General features: G+C 45.1%; 1 protein-coding gene across 1 annotated transcript in view; it reads right to left on the bottom strand.

Moving 5' to 3' along the window:
• adam19a (ADAM metallopeptidase domain 19a) overlaps nt 1-20,041 on the bottom strand; it is a 149,450-nt gene extending 129,409 nt beyond the window's left edge. Inside the window, exons 1-2 of the mRNA XM_068713695.1 lie at nt 19,843-20,041; nt 83-162 (exon numbers count right to left, since the gene is read on the bottom strand). Coding sequence (XP_068569796.1) covers nt 83-162; nt 19,843-19,972 — 210 coding nt within the window. The 5' untranslated portion in view covers nt 19,973-20,041. The remainder of the gene's footprint in view (nt 1-82; nt 163-19,842) is intronic.
• Between the last annotated feature and the right edge of the window lie 5,018 nt (nt 20,042-25,059).

Below are 25,059 nucleotides of genomic sequence, written 5' to 3'. Positions count from 1 at the left end.
GTAGTGTTGAGTGGCTTTTCATGCGGCAGGACCAGCGTCAGCGACACAACGATCAGCAGACAAGGTTGACGAGGCGTCTGACCTGTGTCGGGGTTCCGGCCTCCCTCTTGCTCCGGCCTTGAGAGAGCCACTGTGCCGTCACCGTCCTTCCCCCCCGCAGCCCTGCAGGACACAAAGCGGGACGAGGTTAACAGGAAGTAGGGCTGCGTGTGCGTAGACCGTAGCGTTACATGAGAGGCAGGTCACACAGGTCAGACAGAGCGGACCGATCATCAGGGTCAACCTGTTGCTCAGCGCTGTGTCATTGAGGAAAAAGACAGCAAACAGTGTTACAATATAGGAAAAAACAGTGCACTAACTCCAGTTCTGATATATAAAAAGACATAAACGTGGCATTAGGTGGTAACTGTTTGGATATTTTTTCCCTGCAATCCTCAGAAAAAACGAAGCTTCAGGCAGACGGACCATCGGGTCTCAATCAGGAGCCGATGGGAGAGAAAAAGTAGTTTGAAAATCTTACACCTGTGGTCATCGATGTGGAAATACTGACGCTGTACCGATGTCAGGATGATACTGACTCAGACAGCTGGATCTGATATTAGGGACAATGGGACCTCTTTTAATACCAGCATCAAAAAGGTTTAATTCCTGTTAATTCAGAAGATTCTTTGGTCAATTTAAACCTATGTATTTAATTGTTATATTTATAGTTGCAATGTTTGATTGAGGCCTGATGTTGCCTCACATAAAGAATGATCCCAGTCTCCTCACAGTATCAGCTTAACAATCAAACACTGGTGTCGGATCAGTACTCCATACGTTGAGGTGTCGCTATTTTGGGACGGAAAACGTTGGACCAGACGCATAAAATCACACGACTAAGACAGTTATAGTATATTATTACAGACGGAGGAAAATAAAAACCTCTGATGTAAATATAGAGAATGCAAAAATGGATCACGAGAAAACATTGACATGTTGTGACTTTCTAAGTTGATAGGGTGAACGTGTCAGCAGACACTTTATATACGTTTATACATCCAGCAGCTGCGGATAAACACTGGCGTTTAGCTCCTTTCCTTTAGCGCTGGTTTGATCTCCACCAACTCCTCACAAAGAGACGAACACCAGCTAAAAACAGCTGCCGGCTGCCGGGCGACATGGACACAATGAGACCGAGTGAAATAAAAGTGACTCAAACAAGCTGAAACTCACAATAAAGCTCCAGTAAGGAGAGCTGCAGATTCAGGTAATAACTCTCTGGACATATGATCTGATCGGCTCCACGGTCTGAAGAGTGCTTCTGAAGTATAGCGTGTTTGAGTTCCACGCATGAATACCGGGTCTACTCTGAGCACACTATTTCATGCTTCTAGCGCCTGCTGATTGAGTCACGGCTGAGTCAACGGCTCAGGAGCTGCGAGCGCAGAAACCCTTTAAAGTCATGTCAAATCTGCACACCTACACAAAGGCCTATCACCAACAATCTGTCTTATCAACAGCCAATTCCCATCTGTCTGTGGGCCGACTGCGTCACGGCGCAGCATCACTAACTTTACATCCGAGGTCAAAATGAAGGGCCGAGTCGGTCCCGAGGCCGATAAATATGTCACAGTCATTGCAGCGTTTGTCTGCTGCGTGGTTCGAGTCAATGTGCCGATGCGGGTCTGTAGAATGATGGCTCCCATTTTCACCGAGCAAGGATCTCAACAGGATGACTAGATTAGCTCGGATGAATCATGAGCCCACTTCAAATTGACAAAACCACTTCTGCAGACGGCAAATTTAAAAGAGAGTGATTCATGTGTGTCGGCCCGGACCGGCTCTAAATTCTACCGCAGACAGCATTGGAGCGTCCTTTTTGTTTCAGCAGAGTAGTAATGACCAGAACGAGAGACTTTTCAGAACTTTCATTTCAACTCCGGGGAACATTTAGCTGATATCATCTGGAAGACGGAACAAGATGCAATAACAGTGTAATGGACTTATAAAGACTGCGTTTATCAAGGATTTGAATCAAACACACACACACACACACACACACACAAGAACACACTGATAGCCAAGCACAAAAGAAGAGAGGAAGATTTTATAACGATCTTTCGTTCCATGTTTACCAAATGAATAACAAAGAGGGATTTAAACCAGGAGCCGACAGAAAGCGTCGGGGAAATGAGAAGAATATTTACTTTCCAAAAGCCATTAAAGACGATCAATAATCAGCGGAGACACGGCTATTAACCCGACAGCAGTAGGACAGCAGCAGCAGCATGCGTCTTAATTGTCCCTCTCTGGAACAGCGTTTCCTCCCATCTCTGTCTGTCTTCACGTAGGAGACAATCAAGCCGCCCATAGCAGGTAATGAGGAGGCAGACAGGAGCATGGAGACGACCGTCAGTCTGTCTGCGAGACACTAACTAACGCTCACGTGAACCACGGAGGTCAGTCTGTCGGGTATCGGAGAGAAGAACGTGATGGAAACATTATTGTGTGCATCAGAGACAGAGGATCCCGTTTATCTAATTTGTTGATTGTATTATCCTTAAATATTGTACATGATCCAGTTACACTTGGGTAAAATAGTCGATGTTGTTAAGCTCAAATTGAAATCGTTAATCAAACATTTTAATATCTCCTCTCTTTTTCTTTGTTAGCGAAAGGTAATGTACAAAACATGCTGGAAGCTATTTAGCTGAAAGGCAAATAGCTTTCGCTCTTTGGATGTCCTTCTGTGAGTTTTAGTCCTTAAATATTAGATTATTTTTTTGCACTGATAAGCATTGTCGTTGAGCAAGTCCAGGCATGTTGCCAGCCTCAGTGTCTGGACTCTTACTTTAAGCTCCGCCCAAATAATTTCTCACATTTACACGCTGGGATGTTCACTTGGACTTGCAGGCTGAGGTGACAAAACAGCAGACTAGAGACAGGAAATGATTGGATTTTGATTTATTTGAGCCGATATGATCCATTAAAATATGCTCAGCTGGGCTCTGATAGCGATTCTACGGATCAGCTCGGGGGAATCTCTAGTTATAACTTCTCTCCTGTAAACTACCTCAGAGATGCACTGATTGCAATTTTTTTTTTATCTCCAACTATAAATGAAAAGAGTGGTTATTTGCATAAAAACACAATTCAAATGGTTAGGAAACAAATGATTGTATTTGTATTTAAATATTGTCTTTGAATTAAACGATGTATTATAAGCTGCTTATTAAGAGTGTTAGGAAGGGACGAGCCGGTCACTGCGATCACTCCCACACTGACATGTTGCGCTTGTGTGGCTGTAAAGTTACCGTCGACAGTGCCCATCGGTCACGGCAGAACAGCTGAAAGCCGTTGGCTGCCGATCGCTGGTACGGCCTTTATGCTCATTGACTCATATGTCTGCGTTTCACACAATTAATGCGGCACTGACAAATGTGAGCGCACACAACCAAACTCCCCGCTGAGCAAGACCTCTCTGTTACTCTCACCCCACAGTCCATCACGCCGCTTTATCATTTTGTGCCAGAGCGAAGGCGCCTCACAAGTCACCGCAGGCCTCCGCCGCGTTCTCGTCACATATGCTCCTAAAAAGCGTCGAATTCCCACCGGGCCCTGAGAGGCTCTCGTCACTTTCTTTGTCGGTACAGTAATCCATTAAGCTCTCATTGTCGAGTGTGCTTTGTGCTTTGTGCAATCTGCATAGCTAAACAATGCCTCCACAAAGGGAGCGGAGTAAGCCATCCAACCTGCCGGGGTACATGCTCGATATCAAAAAGAAGGCGAAATTGACTTTGTGATCAAACGCTGACAGGTTTGTTTCTTCAGGTTGGGGAAGATCAAATGCTTTACCTCCGCGGCAAAGGTCACCATTTATCGCCGATAAAACCGAGAGGAATCTATAAAATGTCAGCAGCACTTGCCACTGACAGGGAGGGGGATCCGTGACATTTGAGGATTTCAGAATAGGGGTAGGAAAAAAATAATGAGTTGAGCTGAGTGGAATGGAAAAGTGGACGTCTGTGGTTGCTTAAGATGTTGATCTCGATCTTTCTTCCGTCCTCTGGAATGGCGCTGCACACGTTGTCCGTGGTGGGGCATGCTGCGCTCGAAGTTCCACCGGAACATCTCTGACACAAACTCAATCAGGCCTCCACTGGAAACAACAGAAGGTGACTTAGTCACAGAGATTAGCCACCGCCGGCCGACTGCTCATTCAATAAAAATGATTCTACATCTTGATTTGCTTTTGCTTGTTTTTGAGAGATCGGTTGCCTGATTTAACCATTTCTATTTCAGAGTCAATGATGAATATTGTCATTATGCAACAGAGGGTTGCACATCAAAATGCAGTTGTAGCCTACTTGCTACAAAAGACAAACACAACAAAGCCTGAGTTTTCCTGCAGGTGCAGATTGCCGGTCCTAGCTGGGTTAGCTTAGCTTCCACCTCTGCTCCATGTTGACTCCACCTTCCCTGGCGTTCGGGTCTGGCAGGTCTGGCTTGGTGGGCGGCCTTGGGCGGCGATCTTCTCAACGTCCGCTCCACACAACTGAACCCAATCCCAACGGATTCTTCTCCAATGTTGATGAGTGTGTTCTGTCACGTACCATAAGCGCTCCATTTTCTTCTTCTCATTTAGTTGTTGAATTATCATGTCACATGAGTCAGTGTCGGTTGGCAGCCGAGTTGCATTGAGAGTAAAATATACGCAAGGTTTTTAAAAGGAAGAAGAATGCGTGGAATTAAAAAAGACTCTGCTGGTTCTGCTGGTTCAGCAGGTTCTGCTGGTTCAGCAGGTTCTGCTGCTCTATGGAAACATCGTGGTTACTTTCAGACGTAACGCAGAGTCCAGCTCCACTCTCCTCCCCCGAGCCCCCGCCATGAATATAGCTCAGAGAAGAAGAATGCTTTCCTCTTCACTTTATATGGAAAATGATGGTGATTGCAGTGTTCACTCTGAGCTCATATAAGCGCTCTAATGAGGGAGCTTTGCTCAGATACGGTGGTCTGTAGTTCCTTACAGTGGCTGTCTGCAGTGTAAGGACACGGCACACCTTACCTGATACTGTAAATGTGTGGGTGGCGTGGCCCAGAAAATCCAAACATCTGTATTCAATATTAATTCACCGCCAAAATCAACAGATGACACATTTGGTCTGGAACCTCTGTGGTTGAGGAATCCTCTCTGCAGAAAACATTAAGGCGGGCTAATAGCTTCAGCAGAGGCATTAGAGGTTGGCGGGGATGAGGCTCTCCATCACGCCGCTCCCGCTGAATGATCGAGTGCGGCTCAGCGAGGCTTTGGGGCGCTTAATAAACACCAGGCAGATGCGATGCCCGACCTCTGAGTCAACAAATCACCGCTGTTCTTTGCTCCACTTCTCCTAGCTGCAACCCTTCCACGGAGTCTCTTGTGAAGCTTTTCAATTATAAAATCACTTTGTGTGACAGTGTGTGTGTGTGTGTGTGTGTGTGTGTGTGTGTGTGTGTGCGAGCGCGTCTGTCAGGTGGTACATGTGTGCCGGGTAAGCCGATCTACCGCGTTCCGCAGGGGAAGAACGAAGCGGCGGTGGACGGATGGACGGATGGAAGAGGATAAGGAAAGGAGACAAAGGATGAGGAGGGTCGCTCCTCTAACCAGGAACCTAAACCTCACTCCTCAGTTTAGCAGAGAGCTCATTGGATACACCGTCTTATCCGCCTGCTCAAACGCCAACCGCGGGGCATCCGTTCACCGTGAGAGACATAGATAGAGCTCTCTGTGGTGAACGATCGTTTAAATGCTGCCTTTCATGTCTCGCTCCTCGCCGCTCCTCGCCGTCCTGTCTGCCGGCACGTCTCCGTTAGGACTGCTGGGTAGTTTTACGTCAGCTCGTGTGGAGGCGAGCGGCTTCAAAGTCGCTCAGCGTTCCGACCTCTGCAAGCACTCTGAGGCAGAAGGACAATGAGCGGTCGGACAAAGTTTGAGTGAGGCAGTTCGGCATGTCTTGCGAAACAGCTGCTCCCGGGTCCAAAGAAAATCAATTTCTGTTTAAAAAGGTGTTGTACGACTTTTTCAGCTCTTCTACAAGTTGGTTCGCTCCATGAATTGAAAGTCTCACGATGGAGGAGAGTTAAGAGGTGAAGCTCGGCCTCTCACAGCTCCTGAAAGAACAGCAGCATCCACATTCACTGTGGAGCAGTTTAAAGTCAACAGGAGGACAAATTGGACTACATGATGTAATCCACATTGGACTTCTGGGAGTCATTAAAGACAGTGTGTCACTGTATTTTGGTTACAATTCTTTAATTGGCACATTCAAGGGATTAATATCATTTATGTTATGCTAACAGGTCAGCTGATATGCATCATCTTTTGACAGTTCCGTCTCCTGCAGGTTCCCTCGCTAAAGACTGAATCGGTTCAGCTTTAAGCCATTCTTCTGGATTACTGGGCCGAGGTGCGTGTGCCGTTAATGCAACGTATCCGCTTCAAAGCTTTTAGAAGCCGCCTGTCCTCAACTATTACAAAAAAAGATTCAAAACCACTTTGCTCCTCTTTATCAGGTAACGTGTCCCTGCTGTGTCAAAATGAATATCCATCAGGGATCATGAATAAAACTATAGTGAAACGATGCAAATTCATAGTCAGCCTTTAACTGAAATAATACGACACAGCATGGTCTTTGTTCATTATGAGCCCTTTGTCTGTCTCTGTGCTACTTTGACTCTAAAGAGATGATTCTAAATGGCTTCCATCGTTTCGGGAAAAGATGGAGGAAGACAATCCACCAAACGTGACATCGTTTTGTTTCTTAGCAATGTGAAATCAAGGTTGAGTGATTATTCAATTTGCTTCCAGAAAGCACATCTAATAAATACCATAATAACGTGAAATAATTAATCGCTTGGCAATAATGTGTCTTTTGTATGCTTAATATTCATGTCTATTCCCCGCTGACGTGTGCAACGTAATCTTTAGAACTCAAGGTGAGAAGAAGTTCCTGCAAACGAGATGAAATTAAAGTAAGGAGGGAAGCGGGTGACTGCAGGAGAAGAGAATAGCATATAGATAAAAACACTATAGAGAAGCAGCTATAGGTAGTTAGAATAGAACATGTATATCATCAGCAGCAAACGTGTCAAAGGAAGGGGAAGATGGCAGCAGAGGAATGTGCCATCACCGCTGCAGACAGCCGCAGCACGTCCTCCTGCTTAATTGTGAAATCCACCTTTAATTGCCGCGAGAGTTACGACTCATTTTCTCCACCTACAGAAGATTAGACGGCTCAGTGACCCTGGAGAAAAGGGTGGAACTTCTAATAACTTCGCAAGAGCTCTCAGTAAAAAGAGCCTTTATTTTTACACTGAGGCTTTCACATTGCTCCAACCGCTGCTGGCGTTTAGTCATGTGATTATACGTAATTCTAAGTCGCATCCTGGCTTTCTATGTCATGTGGAAGCTTGACAGTGGTCGAGGACGACACAACACAAAACATTAGGTGGAACCCTTCACACCCATCTTCAACCTTGGCCTTCATTTTGATCTCCACTACACACCTGTAAAGTTTTGTGATGCCAAATCCCTCCGTTGCTCGGATCCACGTGATCATAAACGAGGAAGTATAAAGGCTGACGGGAGGTCGATGAGTCCAGCGATCTTACAGCCAGGAGACAGCTGTTCGCCCCCCGTGTCAAACGAGTCAACGCTGATGTTTTTGTTGCTTTCGTAATTTGGAAGGGCATTTTCGTGGTTATTTTTCCTCAACCTAACCAGGTAGTTTTGTTGCCTAAACCTAGCCTAGTATTTCACGATCTCTTCCTAAACCTAGCTGAGTTTCCTCTAAAGACCGTATGGTACGTAACGAGCGGAAGCGTTGCTGGGTGTTGCTGGCTTTTGTAGGAAAACGAACGAAAACGAGGAGTCATTTGTTGCAAGATGTCGTAGAAATCGTTGTATGAGGATACGTTGCAAAATATGAATAAATAGCATGATTAAGTATGAGAAGCAGGCATCCTAAGCCAGAGAAAAACACTTCCCACGCTGCTGTGTGCTGAGTGATGACCGGTCGTGGACAGTGCAGATGTTTAACTGTAACATCTGGTTTTAGGGAGCATGAGATGGGCTGACGAAGCAGCTGCAGCCTCACCATGTTCGATGTGACTGAGCATGGCTGGAGCACAGTAAAGAAATGTTCAATCAAATTACACAAACACAAAAATCCAGCTTCAACATCTCTTTTCAAAAACGGTGTCCTTGATACTCAGAAGAACCAACACAACATACTGTAAAAGAACCTGACATTAACCTTCATTTTGTCACGGTTAAGATCTCTGAGGAATCTGGACAAAGAAAACCAAAACCCATCTACGGGAACAAAGGTAGGACATTCACATAGAAAGCTGAGTTTTGTGGAAGGACATTTTTTGGCAGCCCTGGTGTACGTTCAGTCCTCTCCTGTCCAAACAGCGTCCTTGTTTTACACTCTCTCTTTGTGAAGTCATTGAACGACCCGTCCTTCTCCATCCCTCGCACACACACACACACACACACACACACACACACACACACACACACCTCTCTCACCCGTCTATTTCATTCTTTTATTTACTCTCTTTTCCTCTGCGGACCTCGAGGGACCCTCACATCCTTAGAGTGAGCCGCGCTAACACGCCCGGCGAGCTATCGCTGCGCCGGGGAAAAACAATGAGAGGCGTGATCTATATCTGACACCGGCAGATATCTACTCCGGCGGCTGAGCGATAGAGGGAGGGGGGGAGGGAGGGGGGGGCAGGGGGGGGGACGGTGGGGGTGCAGGCCGAGAAAGGAGGAATAAAACGCAGCAAATACTTTATCTTCTTGAGGAATGACTGTGTGGATTCGCTTTGCAGAGGGAGTGGAGAGAAAAAGGAAGAGATAAAGTGGGTAATTTCAACGGGGGGGGGGGGGGGGGGGGGGCAATCAGCTGCTTCTTGTTATTGGATTCAAACCCCCGTATATTTGGCCTATTACCATCTATCCCTGTGCTGTCTGACAACAGACTGCAATGACAGCTCTGGACTGTTTGCATTGCTGCTGCTTTACTGTGTGATATGATGCATACCAGTGCTATTTAAGAGCTGAACCCCTCCTTCTTCTCCTTCTTCTTCTTCTTCTTCTTCTTCTTCCTCCCCCTGGGGTTAATGCCCAGTGTGAAGTTACAGAGAACTGAGATGGCACAGCAAACGCGTTTGCCTGCCATCCAGTGCCAGACTGATTCTCTTTTTGTTTTTCTTTTTTTTGCTTTAACCCACTTTGGGGACTTTTTGTGGAACTGGGGACGGTGGTGGGAAGCTTGTAGGACGGCAACAAGGAGAGAGAGATAGATGAAGAGACAGCGAGGGGTGTCACCCCCCCCAAACTGAGATTGTACACTCTGAGAAACTCGTTCCAACGTATTCACAACTTCTGCAGTACAAGCGAGCGCTAAAGGTTGGCGGTGTAGTCCATGCTTCCTTTTCACTGGGCTCACTTCTAATGCAGCCTCATTAAAAGAAAAGAATCCTGCTCAAAGTAGGAACCCGTTTTTTGTGATCTCCGTGTTCTGAAGCGTGAGCCGAGGGGTTTGGTAGAACTCCTGTCCCGTCCGATCACAATCTGTCCAAGTCTGTCATCGTCCCTGTTGCGTCCTGAATCTGTGTCTTTGTATTTCATCTTTGAGATAGATATTGAAATTAGTCTAACTTTGCTTTTAGCGGATGCTAATATTACCGAGCAAACTGCAGCGTCTGGATTATCGTCGTGAATAATACATCCCCGTTGTGCATGAACACTTATCTTAAAAGGCGATATATATCCAAAAGTCGTAAACATGACGAGTCAGAAACAGCAGAGAGGCTCATGATTCAGAAGGATTTGGTTTAGTATCTGTATTAATGAGAGCAGTTACCATCAAGGCTTGGAGGCATATTAGTGTGGTACTTAGGACTTTGTGGAAGTAGTTTTTACTAATTTAAACTCAACTAATAATTGACATAGTCGAGTCTGATGGGTCGAGTCTTGCGTGTGGATGCGATGGTCACATCAGTCTTTATTTCGTCTTTACCTCTCATTGATCCTCTCTTGCTGAGCTGCTGATTCAGAACAGCCCTGATTCTATTTCCCCTCATTGTAGCAATCCACAGACAGTCAACTACGGAAAGAGAGAGGTTCAAAACATATCTAGCGCTTCTGTCATCGACTTCAGACGCAAGCGTCGGGGTTTTTTGGGAGGTAGCTAACGAGTGACAATCAGCATACATACAAAACAAAAGTCACAAATGGTGCAAATATGTGTAGACTGGGGGAGATGTGGGGTTGTATTCAAAATGAGCTGATGAATGATAACGTGATATCGGATTAGAGCCGGGACCTGATCCAGGATTTCGGTTGTATGGGATGCATTTGTGCTACTGGCATCTGAACAACTCGAGATAGACAACAGTTTAAAAGACTGCTGGTCTATAAATCTGTCACTGCTTGGTACCAAAATACATCTCTGTCTGTCACCATACACCCCTCCTGACCTCTCAGGTCACCAGGTAGACATCTGCTTTTTGAGTCCAAACCACTCCAGACATGAAGCAGCATTTAGCTGCTTCATGTCTCCACAATATACAAGACCTCTCCCAACTTTAACACCTTTTAAATCCAGGGTTAGAACTTTGACTTCACTGTAAGCGCTCATCATTATCAACCTAGCATGGCAGCTCTTTTACGCCTTTAGTGTCATTATTTTGGCAAGCGCTTCTATTGTTCTTACGATTGCATTACACCACCGCAGCCCACATCAAGCTGTAAAAGCAGCGTACAAATCAATAGTTCCCTTAATACTCATACACTTATGCTTTCAACATGTGTAAGTAATGCTCCTACAATATGCGGCTCTTACCGTCGGGTTGTGGCTGTTTTCCCAAGGCGCCGTTCTTATTTAAAAGCAAAATGACTGTTTAACTATTCCAAAGAGCGAGGCACTCACATAATGCACTCTGTCTCCGTCTGAGATGTATTCATAAATATTAAAGATATACGTCGTCTGCGCTATTAAATGAAGTAAATCGCAAACGAACGAGTCTTCAGTGAAACGGGGAATGGTGCTTTTACAGCGCAGGATGTTTCTATCCGTTGATAACGGTGCAGCAGGGAGGCGACGTGGGAGACAAACGGAGGTGAAGCAGAAACGCAGGAGAACCGCGACGCGGTCAGGAGGACCAGGAGACGACCCCGGTCACTTACAGAACAATGTTGTGCCCGTTTCCTAGGTTATCCTGTGTTCTACCAGCCCGAGGCTGCTTCTACTAATAACTCCAGTCTGACAAACACACATTGTTTGGTACGATGAATAATGCACAGTCAATCCAGCACTAAATTGTATTCTTCATGCAGTTAATGAGTCCAGTTATTCCTGTGTGTTTCATTCCGTCTGCACTTCCACAGCAGAATGGACGCTTCACTAAATAATCAGGAGGCGTATCGTCAAGTCAATAATCACATCCAAGGGTCTCTGTATGTTATTGTAGTAATTGTACAAGAAGACGAGGAATACCAATGAAGAACACTTTTTATCTGATTATTCATTGATGAATCAACAGATTGATTGATTATTAAAATAGTGGTTAGAACGTAGAACAAGCTTTACTACAATGCTGATCAGCTGGTGCTGTTTCCAGGTCTTCTACACCACGTTCTTTCACTACGGTTCCTCAGAGGACTCTTCTTTCCACGCCAGCAATGACACCATCAGGTGCAACGTAAAAGGTGGGATGTGGGCTTTCTCTCAGGTGTTTTCTCAAAAGGTCTTCAAGGCTGAGACCTCAGCAGGCTGCAGATAGAGATTATTTCTCCGCCTCCAATAAGGAGCGGCTCGCGGTCGCTGTTCAACGGGAAGCATCTAGAACCGCCTGTCACCAATGGGAGCCAGCGGTGGATGGATAGGAAGGGACAAGCGAGCACAGAGCAGGACCTTTACCGAGGTCAATGTGAGACCGCGGCAAAGAAAGTGCAAAGCTGATGTGGCCCAAATCCCACCGGGTTTAAAAAGCCCATGTGAGACAGATGAAGGCAGCGATGAACTAGTGCACTCGACATAAGTATCGGAGTGCCACAGCAGCCCAATCCCCCTATAACAGCTCACTCTTATATTCCCTATATCCTAAATCCCCACAGACCTCCTCTCTTCATCCCTCTCTCCCTCACTTCAAGTGTTCCTGAGCTCTTCCCAGTTTTAATGAAGCGCTCTGTGAAGGACTTCCCTTCCCTCCTCTCTCTTCCTTCCTAGCTTTTCCAGAACTGAAGTGGCGGGACGGATCAGTGCTGCGAGGGGAAAGTGGTTCCCTATCTACACTGATGATTCCTTCCTTCACACCTGGCAGCATGAGAGCCACTTTTAGACTGTGTGTGTGTGTGTGTGTGTGTGTGTGTGTGTGTGTGTGTGTGTGTGTGTGTGTGTGTGTGTGTGAGAGACAGAATAATAACCAGATCCAATGATATGCTGCAAATTATTCCAGCAATTCCTGAAAAGCAGTAAGATTTACATATAAATAAATGTGGGTTTTCCTCGTCTCAGCAGACACGCTCCACTTTGGACCAGGCGTTTCCTGCTGCTGTGAAAAATTGTTTCTCTTGGTTCTATGTTTTCACTTTAATAACCAAAAAGACCTGTCTCACAATGACAGTAGGTCACACGTTCGCAATCTTAATATTCATGGGAGTCGTCAGGCTGAAATGTGCTCATCATTTATCAAAGAATGTCCCTTGATATTTTCTTTATGAGACACAAGTGTTGGCAATACGTCGGGACAAATCCCCTGGTGCACAGGAAGAGGTGAGCCTTTTGAATCTGGCTTTAGGGATGTCACGAGAACCGACGCTTCCGCAACACGTCCATCCCAAAATCCTGTAATAGTGACAGTACTCATACCGGATCAGGGCTGCAGACTAATGCCGTCCGGTCGTACCGGGGACTGTCAGGTATTTCACTGATAGTGCCACATTGTGAACAAGGAGTCTGTGTTGAAATCGGCAGGAGGAGAGCTAATTCACGCTAGCTGTTAGCAGCCGGTGGGCGGCACAGTCCTGATCGGCTAAATGCCTGCGTTGTTGGGTACAGAGTAAAAAAGCAAAGCGCGGATCTTCTTTACGGCAGTATTATATATATACATATACATATACATATATATGTATATATATATATATATATATATATATATATATATATATATATATATATATATTACAGAACGTCTGTGTAAAGAGACACCTGTTTGCTGTGTTTAGTTGAACAACATCTCACAAATTTAGAAACCCTGAATATTCTTTAGGGCGGTGCTACTAACTGATGTCTCACACTTTCCTCTAGAGATCTCATTAACCACAAAACAGACATTTTAGCTGTGATGGAGTTAAAGTCAATTATTCGTCTATAAGTCATATGAATCCTAGTCAGAGATTAAAGGTGTCGGCTGTCTAAACTGGCAACCGGATAGAAGATCCAAGATGGAACCTCCTGCATGACACAAGCCCATCCCTGATGATTAATAACCGACATCAGCAGTTGATCAAATAAAGGTCACATCACAGAAGTATTCAGCACGTACGTTCAGGGTATCAGTGACTTTGAAGACACCTCTTTCCAAACAGCTATGACTTGATCAGAAGAAGGTTCTTTGTCGACTACGGTGTGAAGGTTCCTTCTTTATCTTTTTCTGGAAATGTCAACCACCACTTCATCTTCACGGTCAACGAGAAAAGGCTTCTGTTGAGAATCATATTCATATACGTGGGATGCAGTAAACGACTACGTCTCAAACATCGAGTCGATCTTTTTAAGACGCCGCAGTGAAACGTCCCTTGCTGCTTCACTTCTCTCTGTTTTCTTCAAGGTAAAAGCAGCCGTCATTCAATAAGTTAGTCAATGATGAATAAAAATGCATAATACATTTAAAAAATTTAAATTTGAAATACAATGAACGATAATATAAAAAACTACTGCCTGCAAACTATTTCAGAAACAAATGTAATTCCAATTGTTGAATAATTAATAAAGCTTAATAATAAGGAATTATGCATTTCCAAAGACTCATAAGAATACAAAATGACAGCACACCACCTCGGTGTCATGGAGACTCAGACCATATTCTGATGTGGAAATATAAAATGAAAGTCCTCAAAAGTCATTTAAGAGCTGTGTTTACCAGAATGATCTCGCTGGTACAATCAAATGATGAAAAAAAAAAGATGTTGGATATTTCGGCATTGCCTAAAATTAGCAGTATTATTAATAAGCCTTATCGCCCAGGCCTACATATATGTGATATTCATTTCACAAACATTTAGAGAAATACTGGATAGAGAAAACCAGCTGAACAGAGCTCCTCTAGTTATGTAATAACTGAAATCAGCTCAGTTATCTCTCTTCTCCGTTGTTTTGGACATTACTCTCCCTCCTGGTACGGAGACTGATGGCGTCAGACTGGAACACTCACCTCCACCGCGGACCCTCAGAGCACAAACACACACATGGAAAGTGAATAATGACTGAAAGAAGCCCACACGGCAGACCGGAGACGACCCGGCGCAGTGTTTCTGTGGGTGTTACAAATAACAGCCGAGCAGTCCTGTCAGCTTTCAAACAGAATATTCTTCAAAAGGTGCGACCTCGCCGTCACACCAGGCCCGGCGTCTGCCGACGGAATCCAGCAAGGTGAGCCGGGCATAGGAGGGTAGGGCGTCGCTAATGAAAGTTCGCCCGTTTAGAGGGAGAGCCACGACAGTTCTGCCGACTGTGCAGCCTGCCCCCCCCACGCTTTCAAGAGCTCTCGGATCGTTCCATTACTGATTCCTCTGGGCTCAGAGAACAGGCCTTGCATTGCAGAAGCATGTGGAGTGCAGGCCCTGGGCGGGCTGCGCTCGCTGCCTGGTAAATGGGCCGTGTTGCAGGCAGATAAAACTGCTGAGCACCGAGTTTATTTGAATCCCACCAGAGCAAAAGTGCATTAGGAGTTCGCAGAGCTTTTTTTTAACCTTTTGATGCCATGTCTGTGATTGACAGAGTGTGAGGAGGGCGACCAGGAAGGGTGCAGAGCATGTTGGTAAAAAAGGAAGCAGCGTGGAATGAAGCTGCAGGGTAACAACTCATACAGATGTGCAAACCTACGCATTAACCCAACTAGTGACTGACATCAGGGAACGGTATCAGGACCAAGGTCACGATGTCACCACATCGGGTCATCATCGGGTCATGATGTCACATCATCGGGTCATGATGTCACAACATCGGGTCACGATGTCACCACATCGGGTCATCATCGGGTCATGATGTCACAACATCGGGTCGTGATGTCACAACATCGGGTCACGATGTCACCACATCGGGTCATCATCGGGTCATGATGTCACAACATCGGGTCACGATGTCACCACATCGGGTCATCATCGGGTCATGATGTCACATCATCGGGTCATGATGTCACAACATCGGGTCACGATGTCACCACATCGGGTCATCATCGGGTCATGATGTCACAACATCGGGTCGTGATGTCACAACATCGGGTCACGATGTCACCACATCGGGTCATCATCGGGTCATGATGTCACAACATCGGGTCACGATGTCACAACATCGGGTCACGATGTCACCACATCGGGTCATCATCGGGTCATGATGTCACAACATCGGGTCACGATGTCACCACATCGGGTCATCATCGGGTCATGATGTCACAACATCGGGTCATGATGTCACAACATCGGGTCACGATGTCACCACATCGGGTCATCATCGGGTCATGATGTCACCACATCGGGTCACGATGTCACCACATCGGGTCATCATCGGGTCACGATGTCACCACATCAGGTTAGGGCTGCACAATGAATCCAATATTGATCGTGATCCCGTGTTTTGGCTTCACTTGTGGGGAGCCGCCACGCCGCTGCGTTCACACATCTGTGAGACACTTTCCTGAATATCACGTCTACAGTGAAGGAATAATATCGTGTAAATTACTGGTTTTGCTGATCTGCAGGCGTGTCTGCTCAGGGGATTCAACTCCTCCACTCAGTGGGGGAGGGTCCTCTCCCCGGTGAGGTGAATATTCCTGTATTTATTCATATCGCAATACATATGCAATATTGTGCAGCCCTAGTGCATTACTTTATCAAAAATGTGGGATTGCAATAAAAATATGTTGTCTCTTAAACCTATGAATGATCATGCTAATCTGGATGTCAATATTGATCAAACAGATCGTGCAGCCATACGTCAGCATCACATGACATCAGACCATGACGTGTCAGAGCGAGGTCATGACATGAAGTTATGATGTCATGAGATCAGATGGTCCTGACATTAGTTTAGGATGAGCCGCCTGAATGTTTCACGGCGTGAATCCAGGATGTCACCGGATTTGTAACAATCCAAAATCCTTTCAGTTGCACATCTGTGACTGACTGAGAATGCCACTCAAAATGAACTCCACTGCAACACGTCTACAATGCAGACTCCACCCACACGTGTGTCTAACTGGGCCACACAACAAACACTCGCAGTGAGTTCGTCTGAGGTAAAACACGCTGCCCACTGAGACGTACCGAGTTTCACTCGAGGCGAGAAGCGCTGGTGTAAAACATCTCCGAGGAATGCGTCAGCCGCCGTCATCGGTGGGCGAGGCCGAGTAGTCGGCATGTGCTCGACCGAAACACTGCGTGCACAAAAGGGGCAGTGTGTTGACAAAAGAACCCGAGAGGTGGGAGTTTCTGATTGGCTTGGTTTCTGTGAGAGGGTCACACGGATCTGCTTGATAACATCAGAGAGTTCCACGTTTTAAAATCCATTAGCTGGAGCCTCTGAGAAAGGGGAACAGAACTGAATTGTGACTTTTGAAGAGTCCTCGACTCAATCCTCCTCTCAGCTGTGTGTGCAGACTCATCCACGTGAAGTACACAGGACTCCTTGGATCTGCACACTACTGGTCCTGGCAGTAGAGAAACACGTGTTTGAAAAAAAGTCACCTCATCAAGTAATCCTTCAAAATCAATTTGAGTTTTTGTCATTTGAATGTATATATATATATATAAAAAGAAAATCCTCTGTGACAGTCTAGTGTCATGATGATCAGATGGATGGTGTGATGGTTCTGCTGACTGCTGCAAAATGAGCTCCCGGCTTTAATGGCACACAATCACCGCTGTCCTGATGTATTGTTTTTCTGGAGCAGCAGGCAGTGGGAACAAAGGAACAGGCAATTATCGCTGTTCTATTTAGAGTGGTTTTTGGCCAGTTATGATGTGCAGCCAATTAGCTGGTGCATTACTGGTTGACACCACGCTGCAGAAGAAAATCCTGATACAAAGTACTGGATCGACAAAAAAATGAAACGATGTGGTGAAACACAAAGGGAGGAGGATAAGTGGCTCTGTCCCGGTATTCTATATCAAATAAAGCAGCAGCAGAAGCTAGCTACCAGTGTTAGCCAACGCAACCGTTAGCTTGTTGTAGCTTGTTGTGGGCTAGAGGACGCGCGGTGAGAATACGGGGGCATGCGGCTCAGGACTGGATCGGCTCACCCCGGATCGGATCCCGGTTTGGGCAACATAGTGCTGCATGGAGGATGGTCCGGCTGTAACCAACTGGGTGCTGCGTCACCCCTCATTGGACTGACACAATATGCTCACAAATGGTTCATTACCATTCAGGGATTGTTTTTAAGAAATCTTGTCAGCATCGTTATACTACTTAATTATTTCGTTTGTAGTGCGTGTTCGTGGCCGACCGGATAGCACTATGGCCGCCGCTCTGTCGTAGCAGATCAAACGGCGGTTACGGCTGATATTGTCACGCCGTCACGACCGACAACGGTGTCGACGCGCGAGCACGTTAGCCGTGGTTTGCCGTGTGTGCAAGCCGCCGGCTCGGCTGTCGCCATCTTGAGAGCCGTTGAGAGGCAACATATATGCTCCCAATCTCATATGTAGCACCTTTAACTTCTAATATCAGTATCAGCGTAACTAGTATGGCTCTGGCTTAAGCCACAGGGAAGGTCAGACACTGTTTCTTCTCCTGACTGGAAGCATCATGCTGGAGCTGAAGAGAGGCAATTCTTTTCATTATTCATTTCTTATTTTACAATGAATCTTTTAGTCTGTGAAGTATCAGAAAACAGTGTGAAATAGTCATCATAATTTCCCAAGGCAACATCTTCAAATGTCTTGTTTTGTCTGATAAAAAGTAAAAAAAAAAAAAACGAAAAAGTTCAGTTTACTCTGAGATATAACAGAAGAAGAGCAGCGAATCCTCACATGGAGAGGCTTCCAACAGCTTCAGAAATGACTGCTGAGATGCATTACACTATGATATCAGTGAATGTTTGTTGATTGACTTGTAACAATGTCTCAGTGATTGGGAGAAGGTGGTCATTCCGTTCACAGCATGTCAGGAAATGAAATCACTGATCAATGCAGTTCTCCACACAACTAAAACACATTACAACTATTGGGTATTTCAAACCACACTAGAGTTTTCTTCTCTTACTGAAAACTCAACTGTGTGTTCAAGTGCACGCTCGCACACACACACACAACCACACACACACACACACACACACACACACACACACACACACACACACGGGTTGCTAACAACATTAACTTGGAACATCTTCCCTGAATGGAGGACAGTGTTCCGTCTTATTTGTCCTTGGGGCTGTTCAGCCCCACATGACCGGACAGAGAGCCAGCATCACACGCCGGCCTGTGTGTGTCTGACAACGAGAATCCATTCAAGGTAACTTTGAGAGTTCATTTCGTGTCGTTTCAAATAGTCCCAGCCGAGTCACACCCTGAGCAGTGCCGGGATAGAATCCAGCCAGGGGTTTGCATTGTGTTGCTTTCACCCACGAAGTACACAAGAAGAGACTTTCTGTGCCATAAGTGTAATGTGGGCTGCTCCACTGTAGCGGCGTGCTGTCCTCCAGCGTCTCTCTGAACCGCTGCCTTTTATGGACAACGCACAAAGAGCAGCGGGCTGGATCTGTGGATTGGCTGAAAGAACCGCTGTCTGCTATCTAAAGCCTGCAGACGATTCGTCGTTGAGCCCAAACACATGTTGAACCTTTAGTCTTCTACTGTACGAAACTGCACAAACTTCAATAATTCATCTCGAATAGGATTATACGTGGGAGACGGACACGCGCTCGCGTCGATACGTGCTCGGCGTTAAGAGACGCTCACCCGAAACGCGTTTGAAAACTTTGACAATTTCATGTTCCCTTGCTTACAGTGAAATATGAACAAATTCTTAAACACGTGGCACTGTGTTTTTAGAACACCTAATGTCTTCCACTAATTTCGGCATGAAAGCCATAATTCAATTATGTCCACTTTCAGAGTTTGACCTCATTCCCCCTCGAGCCCACCTACCTCTTCGAGGAGGAGGCGGGTGTGAGTACCGTTAACCAGAGAGCGGTGACACAAGTGACACGTTATCACCGTGTTGTTCAGTGGTTCTGTGTTGTTTTAGATACAGCCAGTGGAAATATGAAGAATGAATCTTGAGACACACATGTCCTATCGCATGTGTGTCTCGTGCCTTTGCCGGATACGCAACATGCCATTAAATTGCCAGATTTTTACATGGAATTTGGCGTACGCAGCCCTGAGCTTTATAAACGGCTAATTACTTTCGTAAAGTTTCAGTGACACCTCACACCTAACAAATACCGCTTCAAATAAAACACGTTGAATTGAATGACACATTTTAAACATGTCCTACGTGTTAGCTATTGTGCTTCAAAGCTTCAACACGCAACTGGTAGACGCTAAAAGAAGTTTGGCTGCGTGTCCGCTCTTTTCTTTACCTTGTTCTCCGGTGTTCCCGCTGGCTTTGTCCAGTGTGCCGTTCAGCAACAGAAAATAAAGAAAAACGAGCAAACGTCCACATTTTGCCGGTGATATTTGGGCATTTTTCTGCCTGTGTTTACTGTACATCCCTGTGACCCTCGATACCGCCGACCGTCCTCCCTTTCCTCGCCGTGTTCAACTCTGCCTCCCTCTGCCTCCTCCGAGCATCACCCGAGCACGAGAGCGCAACATACAGCACTTCCTGTGTGACCCATCAAAATAAAACCGTAAAGAAAGCCTTTAAACAGAAGTGCCGCAACTAGAAGACATTTCAGCAATAGGGGATCATATACGATTTTAATAATTATATTATTATTATTATTTAGAATTGCTGTTTTTTGTGCATGGATTGACTCAATAGGATTTGGTCAGGTTCATGACATTCATGAAGAAGATGGTGGGGTCAACACCAGCTGTGTCCTATTTTCATGCTACATACTAGGGGTGTAACAGTACACAAAGGTCACGGTTTGGTTCATAACCTGGTTCAGGAGTCTCAGTTTGGTTTCGAGTTCAGCACAACGGAAAGAAGATATGCATAAAGGATAAGTTTGTAAAATGACTGCAATGTAAAAAAAGTTTCTTTTGATTTATTTTGAAAAGAGAGTAGTCCAAGTGACAAGGACAGACACAATCCTCCTGCTGGAGACAGAGGTACCACTTTTCCAGCACCCAACCATGTATCATCCCGGCGATCGACACATCTGGATGACACCATTGAACGAGTTCACACTACGAGTGACAAAGGTTACGAAAATCCCAAGCATGGTCAGCTACATTACCGCAGAGTCACCGTTTAAGTGTCTCACACACTCGTTGACGAAGTTATGTTAGGTAGCACTGGGAACTGGCTAACGATAAGAATATGTAATTCCTACATTTTTTTTAGACAGAATGGAATTATGGGGAGAGAGAAGGAGGCAGAAAAATGGTGAAACAAAAACATTTGATTGGCCGAATCTTCATCGCGTCATTGGAGCCCTGAAAAAAAGTTGAGGCCAGCTCATCTCTGAGCCACATGGCCGACTCGAGCGGCAAAAAAACGCGGAACTCGCGCCCGTGAACTTGTTTTTTTGTACGTCACGTGTCGATCTACGTACCGTGTATTCTGTGTGCAGCTGCGCGCACCGGAGTGTGAACTCCAGACTGTTACAATTCGATACACCAACCGTTACGACCTCTCAAAGCTCAGATATCACAGCTTCTTACCAGCAAGTAAATGCACCACATTAGACCTTAACAAACAATCTGCAAAAACACATGGCAATTGTTTTCGTTGTCTGTATTTTTCCACTTGAATTCACTAATTAATTCTGTTCGCCCTTAAAAAGAACTTGAGGATCAGCGACATTTGAAGGACTCCAATGAGGCTCTGGGTACTCAAAATATTCCTCGTGACTCACGAGGTTCACCTCTAAAGATTATAAAACATGACCAAAAATAACAGTTGAGACCTTACGTTTCTGCTGCCAGGTAGTGGAGACTTTTTTTAAAGGTTTAAAGAGCTGGAAAGGCATTTTTCAGGGCCAATTTAAAAAATGTTCCACTTTATTTTCATACAAAACAATCTATGTTTTGCCGCTCCATTTTTCCTTGACTGAACGAAAGGTTTAAAATGTCCACATTTTCCACCCCAGGAAGGCAACGGCTGGATAGCACACACAGATTCATGTTGAGCTGAACAGCCAGCCGTTTAGCTTGTGCCTTGTTTGTTCTCTCCGTCCCTTCAGCGTGTATTTCTGTAACCTCGTAGCAAAGCCGGAGAGAGTAAACACCTGTTTCCTGGCCTATTTATCAGCCAGCTAATCAGCCCGATAACATGCAGCTGTTCCTCCTGCTGCCAATAGCGGCTGCCTGCCACAGCTGCAGGTCCTCAGCCAAAGAAATAGTTCCTATGCTTTATTGTCTACTTGCCAGCTTCATCTAATCTATAATGACTTCACTAAGTGTGGGCACACTCGTAAATGTTGTCTTACTTGTGTAGGCGACTACAACATTTCATACTTTTATTTTGAAGTCAAAATCAACGATCATCCGGTTATAACCTCATTGTGTTGAACTTGGTGCTTGAGAAAACAAGGCATGGGTTTGATTAATGCTGCTCAGGTTTCCTGTAAACTCCTTTATCCGAATTCAGAAGATGTTCATTTTACATACAAATGATAGAAAATCATTAATGGATAATGTGTTCACACCAACTTACACATGTTTTGTTTTTTATGTTTCTGCATTTAAAAAAAAATAATTGATCAATTAAACAAGAATGTGATGACCAGTGGCCCTCACATACACACAGAGGCCCCGTTAGCTTAAACCTGTGTCAGTATGAGACGACCAGAGCGACTGACGTATGAAGAGCATTTTAATGTGAAGTCCATTTAGGGGTCAGGGTGGACGGTTTGGTCAAACACTGCTGTCCCTGTTCTGTGTGAAACCACATTGACCTTTTTTACTTTTGCCACATATGCAAGTTACATAACAAGAGTACTTATTTTATGTATCAAACGCATTTCAATCCAGACCAAGATCTTTTCCTAACCTAACAAGTCATGTTGTTGCCTACCCCTAACTGAGTAGTTCTGTTGCATAAGTAAACCTAAAAACTAGGTGAATCTACGTCGGAAGTTTATTTTGAAAAGACACTGTATGCATGTAACGAACGGAAACTGTACATTTGTGTCCAGGTCCTTGTTCCCTCAGTGTGGCCTGGACCCAAACTCAAACAATCGGACAGGAACAATTGAGTGATTTAATGACCAACGGGAAGCCACACAAGAAAATCTATTCATCCATTCATTATCTTTGACCGCTTGTTCTTTTCAGGGTCGTGGGGGGGGGGCTGGAGCCCATCCCAGCTGACATTTGGGGGAAGCCAGAGTTCACCTTGGACAGGTCTCCAGACTATCACAGAGACAGACAACCATTCACTCTCACATCCACTCCTAATACAGAGAGATCAATTAACCTAAGGTGTAATTGAGAGGAATCGGTGAACCTAAGCTGCATGTCTGTGGACTGTGTGGAGAACCTACAAACTCCACACCTGAGGGAATCGAGTCCAGGTCCCCTCTTTCTGTGAGGTGACAGTGTTAGCCGCAACACCACCATGCAGCAGGGCTATAGTGTCTCTACACGTCACGTCACTCTGACCGTTGCATCGGCATGTGTATACATTTAACGGTTCTTAATTCACTTTCAATTGTCCTCGTTTTTGGGATGTCGCTTGAACACATTTCTTGCTTCTTCTTCATTGTTACTTGACGCTTATTGTCCCTGTTACATTGATGCCAATGAAGCATATTGAATTTAATTGAATGAGCTACTGGAGTATGAGAAGAAGGTGTTGCAATAGATGATTGCACTGATATTCTCTTTTGATTAAGCTCAGCGTGTGTTCAATCAGGAAAACATTCATTCATTCATTAAAGGTGCTGGATATGAGGTTGGGAGCATTTCTGTTGCTTTTAAACGGCTGTCAACATGTGTGAGGGAATGCATGTGAGTCAGTGAATGCACTTTGTCACAGCTGCTGTGAATTAATGCTTGTTATAGAAAAAAAACACGATGAATCAATGATTTTGTGACGGTGCGAAACTTACATTTGTCTGCATCTCAGTGTCGTTGTGAAAGGTTTGAACGTGAAAAATCAGCAATGAACATGAATTATTCCTGTTTTGTTTTTTCGTCTCAACAATAAGAGTTCCTCAGCAAATAACTTAACACGTTTATTTATTTCTGTAATAACAAGTTTTGTCAATAAGATAATACCTTGTACGAGCAAGATATGTATACTTGTGCAAAATACATCTTGTGTAATCGAGATAACTTGTTGACAAAGCAATCCCACAGAAGACAATAGTTTAATAGAAGATTCTTTTTAGGACAGGGGCTCCATACATACATGTTATCTGACCATCTTTTTTCTTTTTTTTAAACTGTTTTTTACAGTACAGCTTGGTGCTGTACTGTATGTAGAAGGGTTTGGGTACTGTAATGCGGACCTATTCTATATTAATTCAAACGCAGAGCTTTTATGCCTATAGCAAACAATTCCTGTAACTCCAGCTCTGTCTCCCATCCTCTCTGGGCTGTTTTGTTTTCCCCTCTGTCCTCTCCGTCTCTCCGCCTCGTGCCAAATCAAACGATCTGAGCAGCTTCGGCTCTTACATCAGCTTACTGGCTGCACTGCCCTCTGCTCTGCCATATCTGGTCCGGCACAAAATGACATCCACAGCTTGGTCTAGTTCGCGAAAGCTATCTGTTTCTTCCAGGGGACTCAGATCATGTGCTGGCGAGCTGCTTACTCTATAATGAGTGGATGTGTTGCACTCGGAGCGTGCTGGCAGGCCGGGATGAAGCCCAGAGTCATTGTCTCTCCGTTCCCCTGCTACAGCAGCGTGCTGGTGTCATGCTCACTCTCTTTGACTTTGGAATTATGGCAAGGATTTAGACTTAGCTGGCAGGAGGGGGTGCTGGATAAGACGGATTTAGTGCACCTCATCTGGAAAACGTCTCCTCTGCCATACGACCACTTCACTGACTCTTTATCCTGCCAGTGGGGGAGTGGACATTACACACACTGAGCTGTGGTACACATGGCTTATTTTTTATTTTTTTTTTGTTGGTGCTCAGCTTTGTTTGTGGGATATTGTCACCGCCACTTGTTAGACTGAAATGTCAGAAGCTTAGAGCCAGACACGTTCAAATCCATCATCCCATGGATGCTGCTCAGGGAGAGAAAAGCACCGTGTCAACCAAAGGCATCGCAGAGGGTAGAGGAACATATTTACCTGGCCTATATATATATATATAAACTAAATCCTGGTATTTTGCCCAAACAATGCTTATTTGTAGGCGAGGTATTGCTGATTGCTCCCAATACACTGACACAGTGCAGCAAGATGCTGTAAGGAATTAATAAATGTCAAAGACGGTGGAGCTTCTCACCCTCGGTTAGTGTTGGATATGCAGCAGGGGTTCTGGGCAATTTAAATAAGACAAATATTGATATTAGCATATAAGAAAATTAAATAAATTGCAGCATCTCAGTATCAAATGCACAGCTAAACGTCTGTCTAATTGCAGGGGTGATGTGGTTAATTGGAAGGGTGAGCTTGTTGTTTTCGTGCAGACGCCTGGTTCTGTTTTGGAAAACTAAGTCGTCGTAGATCTGG

This window comes from Cebidichthys violaceus, unplaced genomic scaffold (assembly GCF_023349555.1).
Source record: "Cebidichthys violaceus isolate CVI_PGR_0920_01 unplaced genomic scaffold, fCebVio1.0.p SCAF_19, whole genome shotgun sequence".
Lineage (NCBI taxonomy): Eukaryota > Metazoa > Chordata > Actinopteri > Perciformes > Stichaeidae > Cebidichthys > Cebidichthys violaceus.
This window is presented reverse-complemented; position numbering and strand designations above follow the sequence as displayed.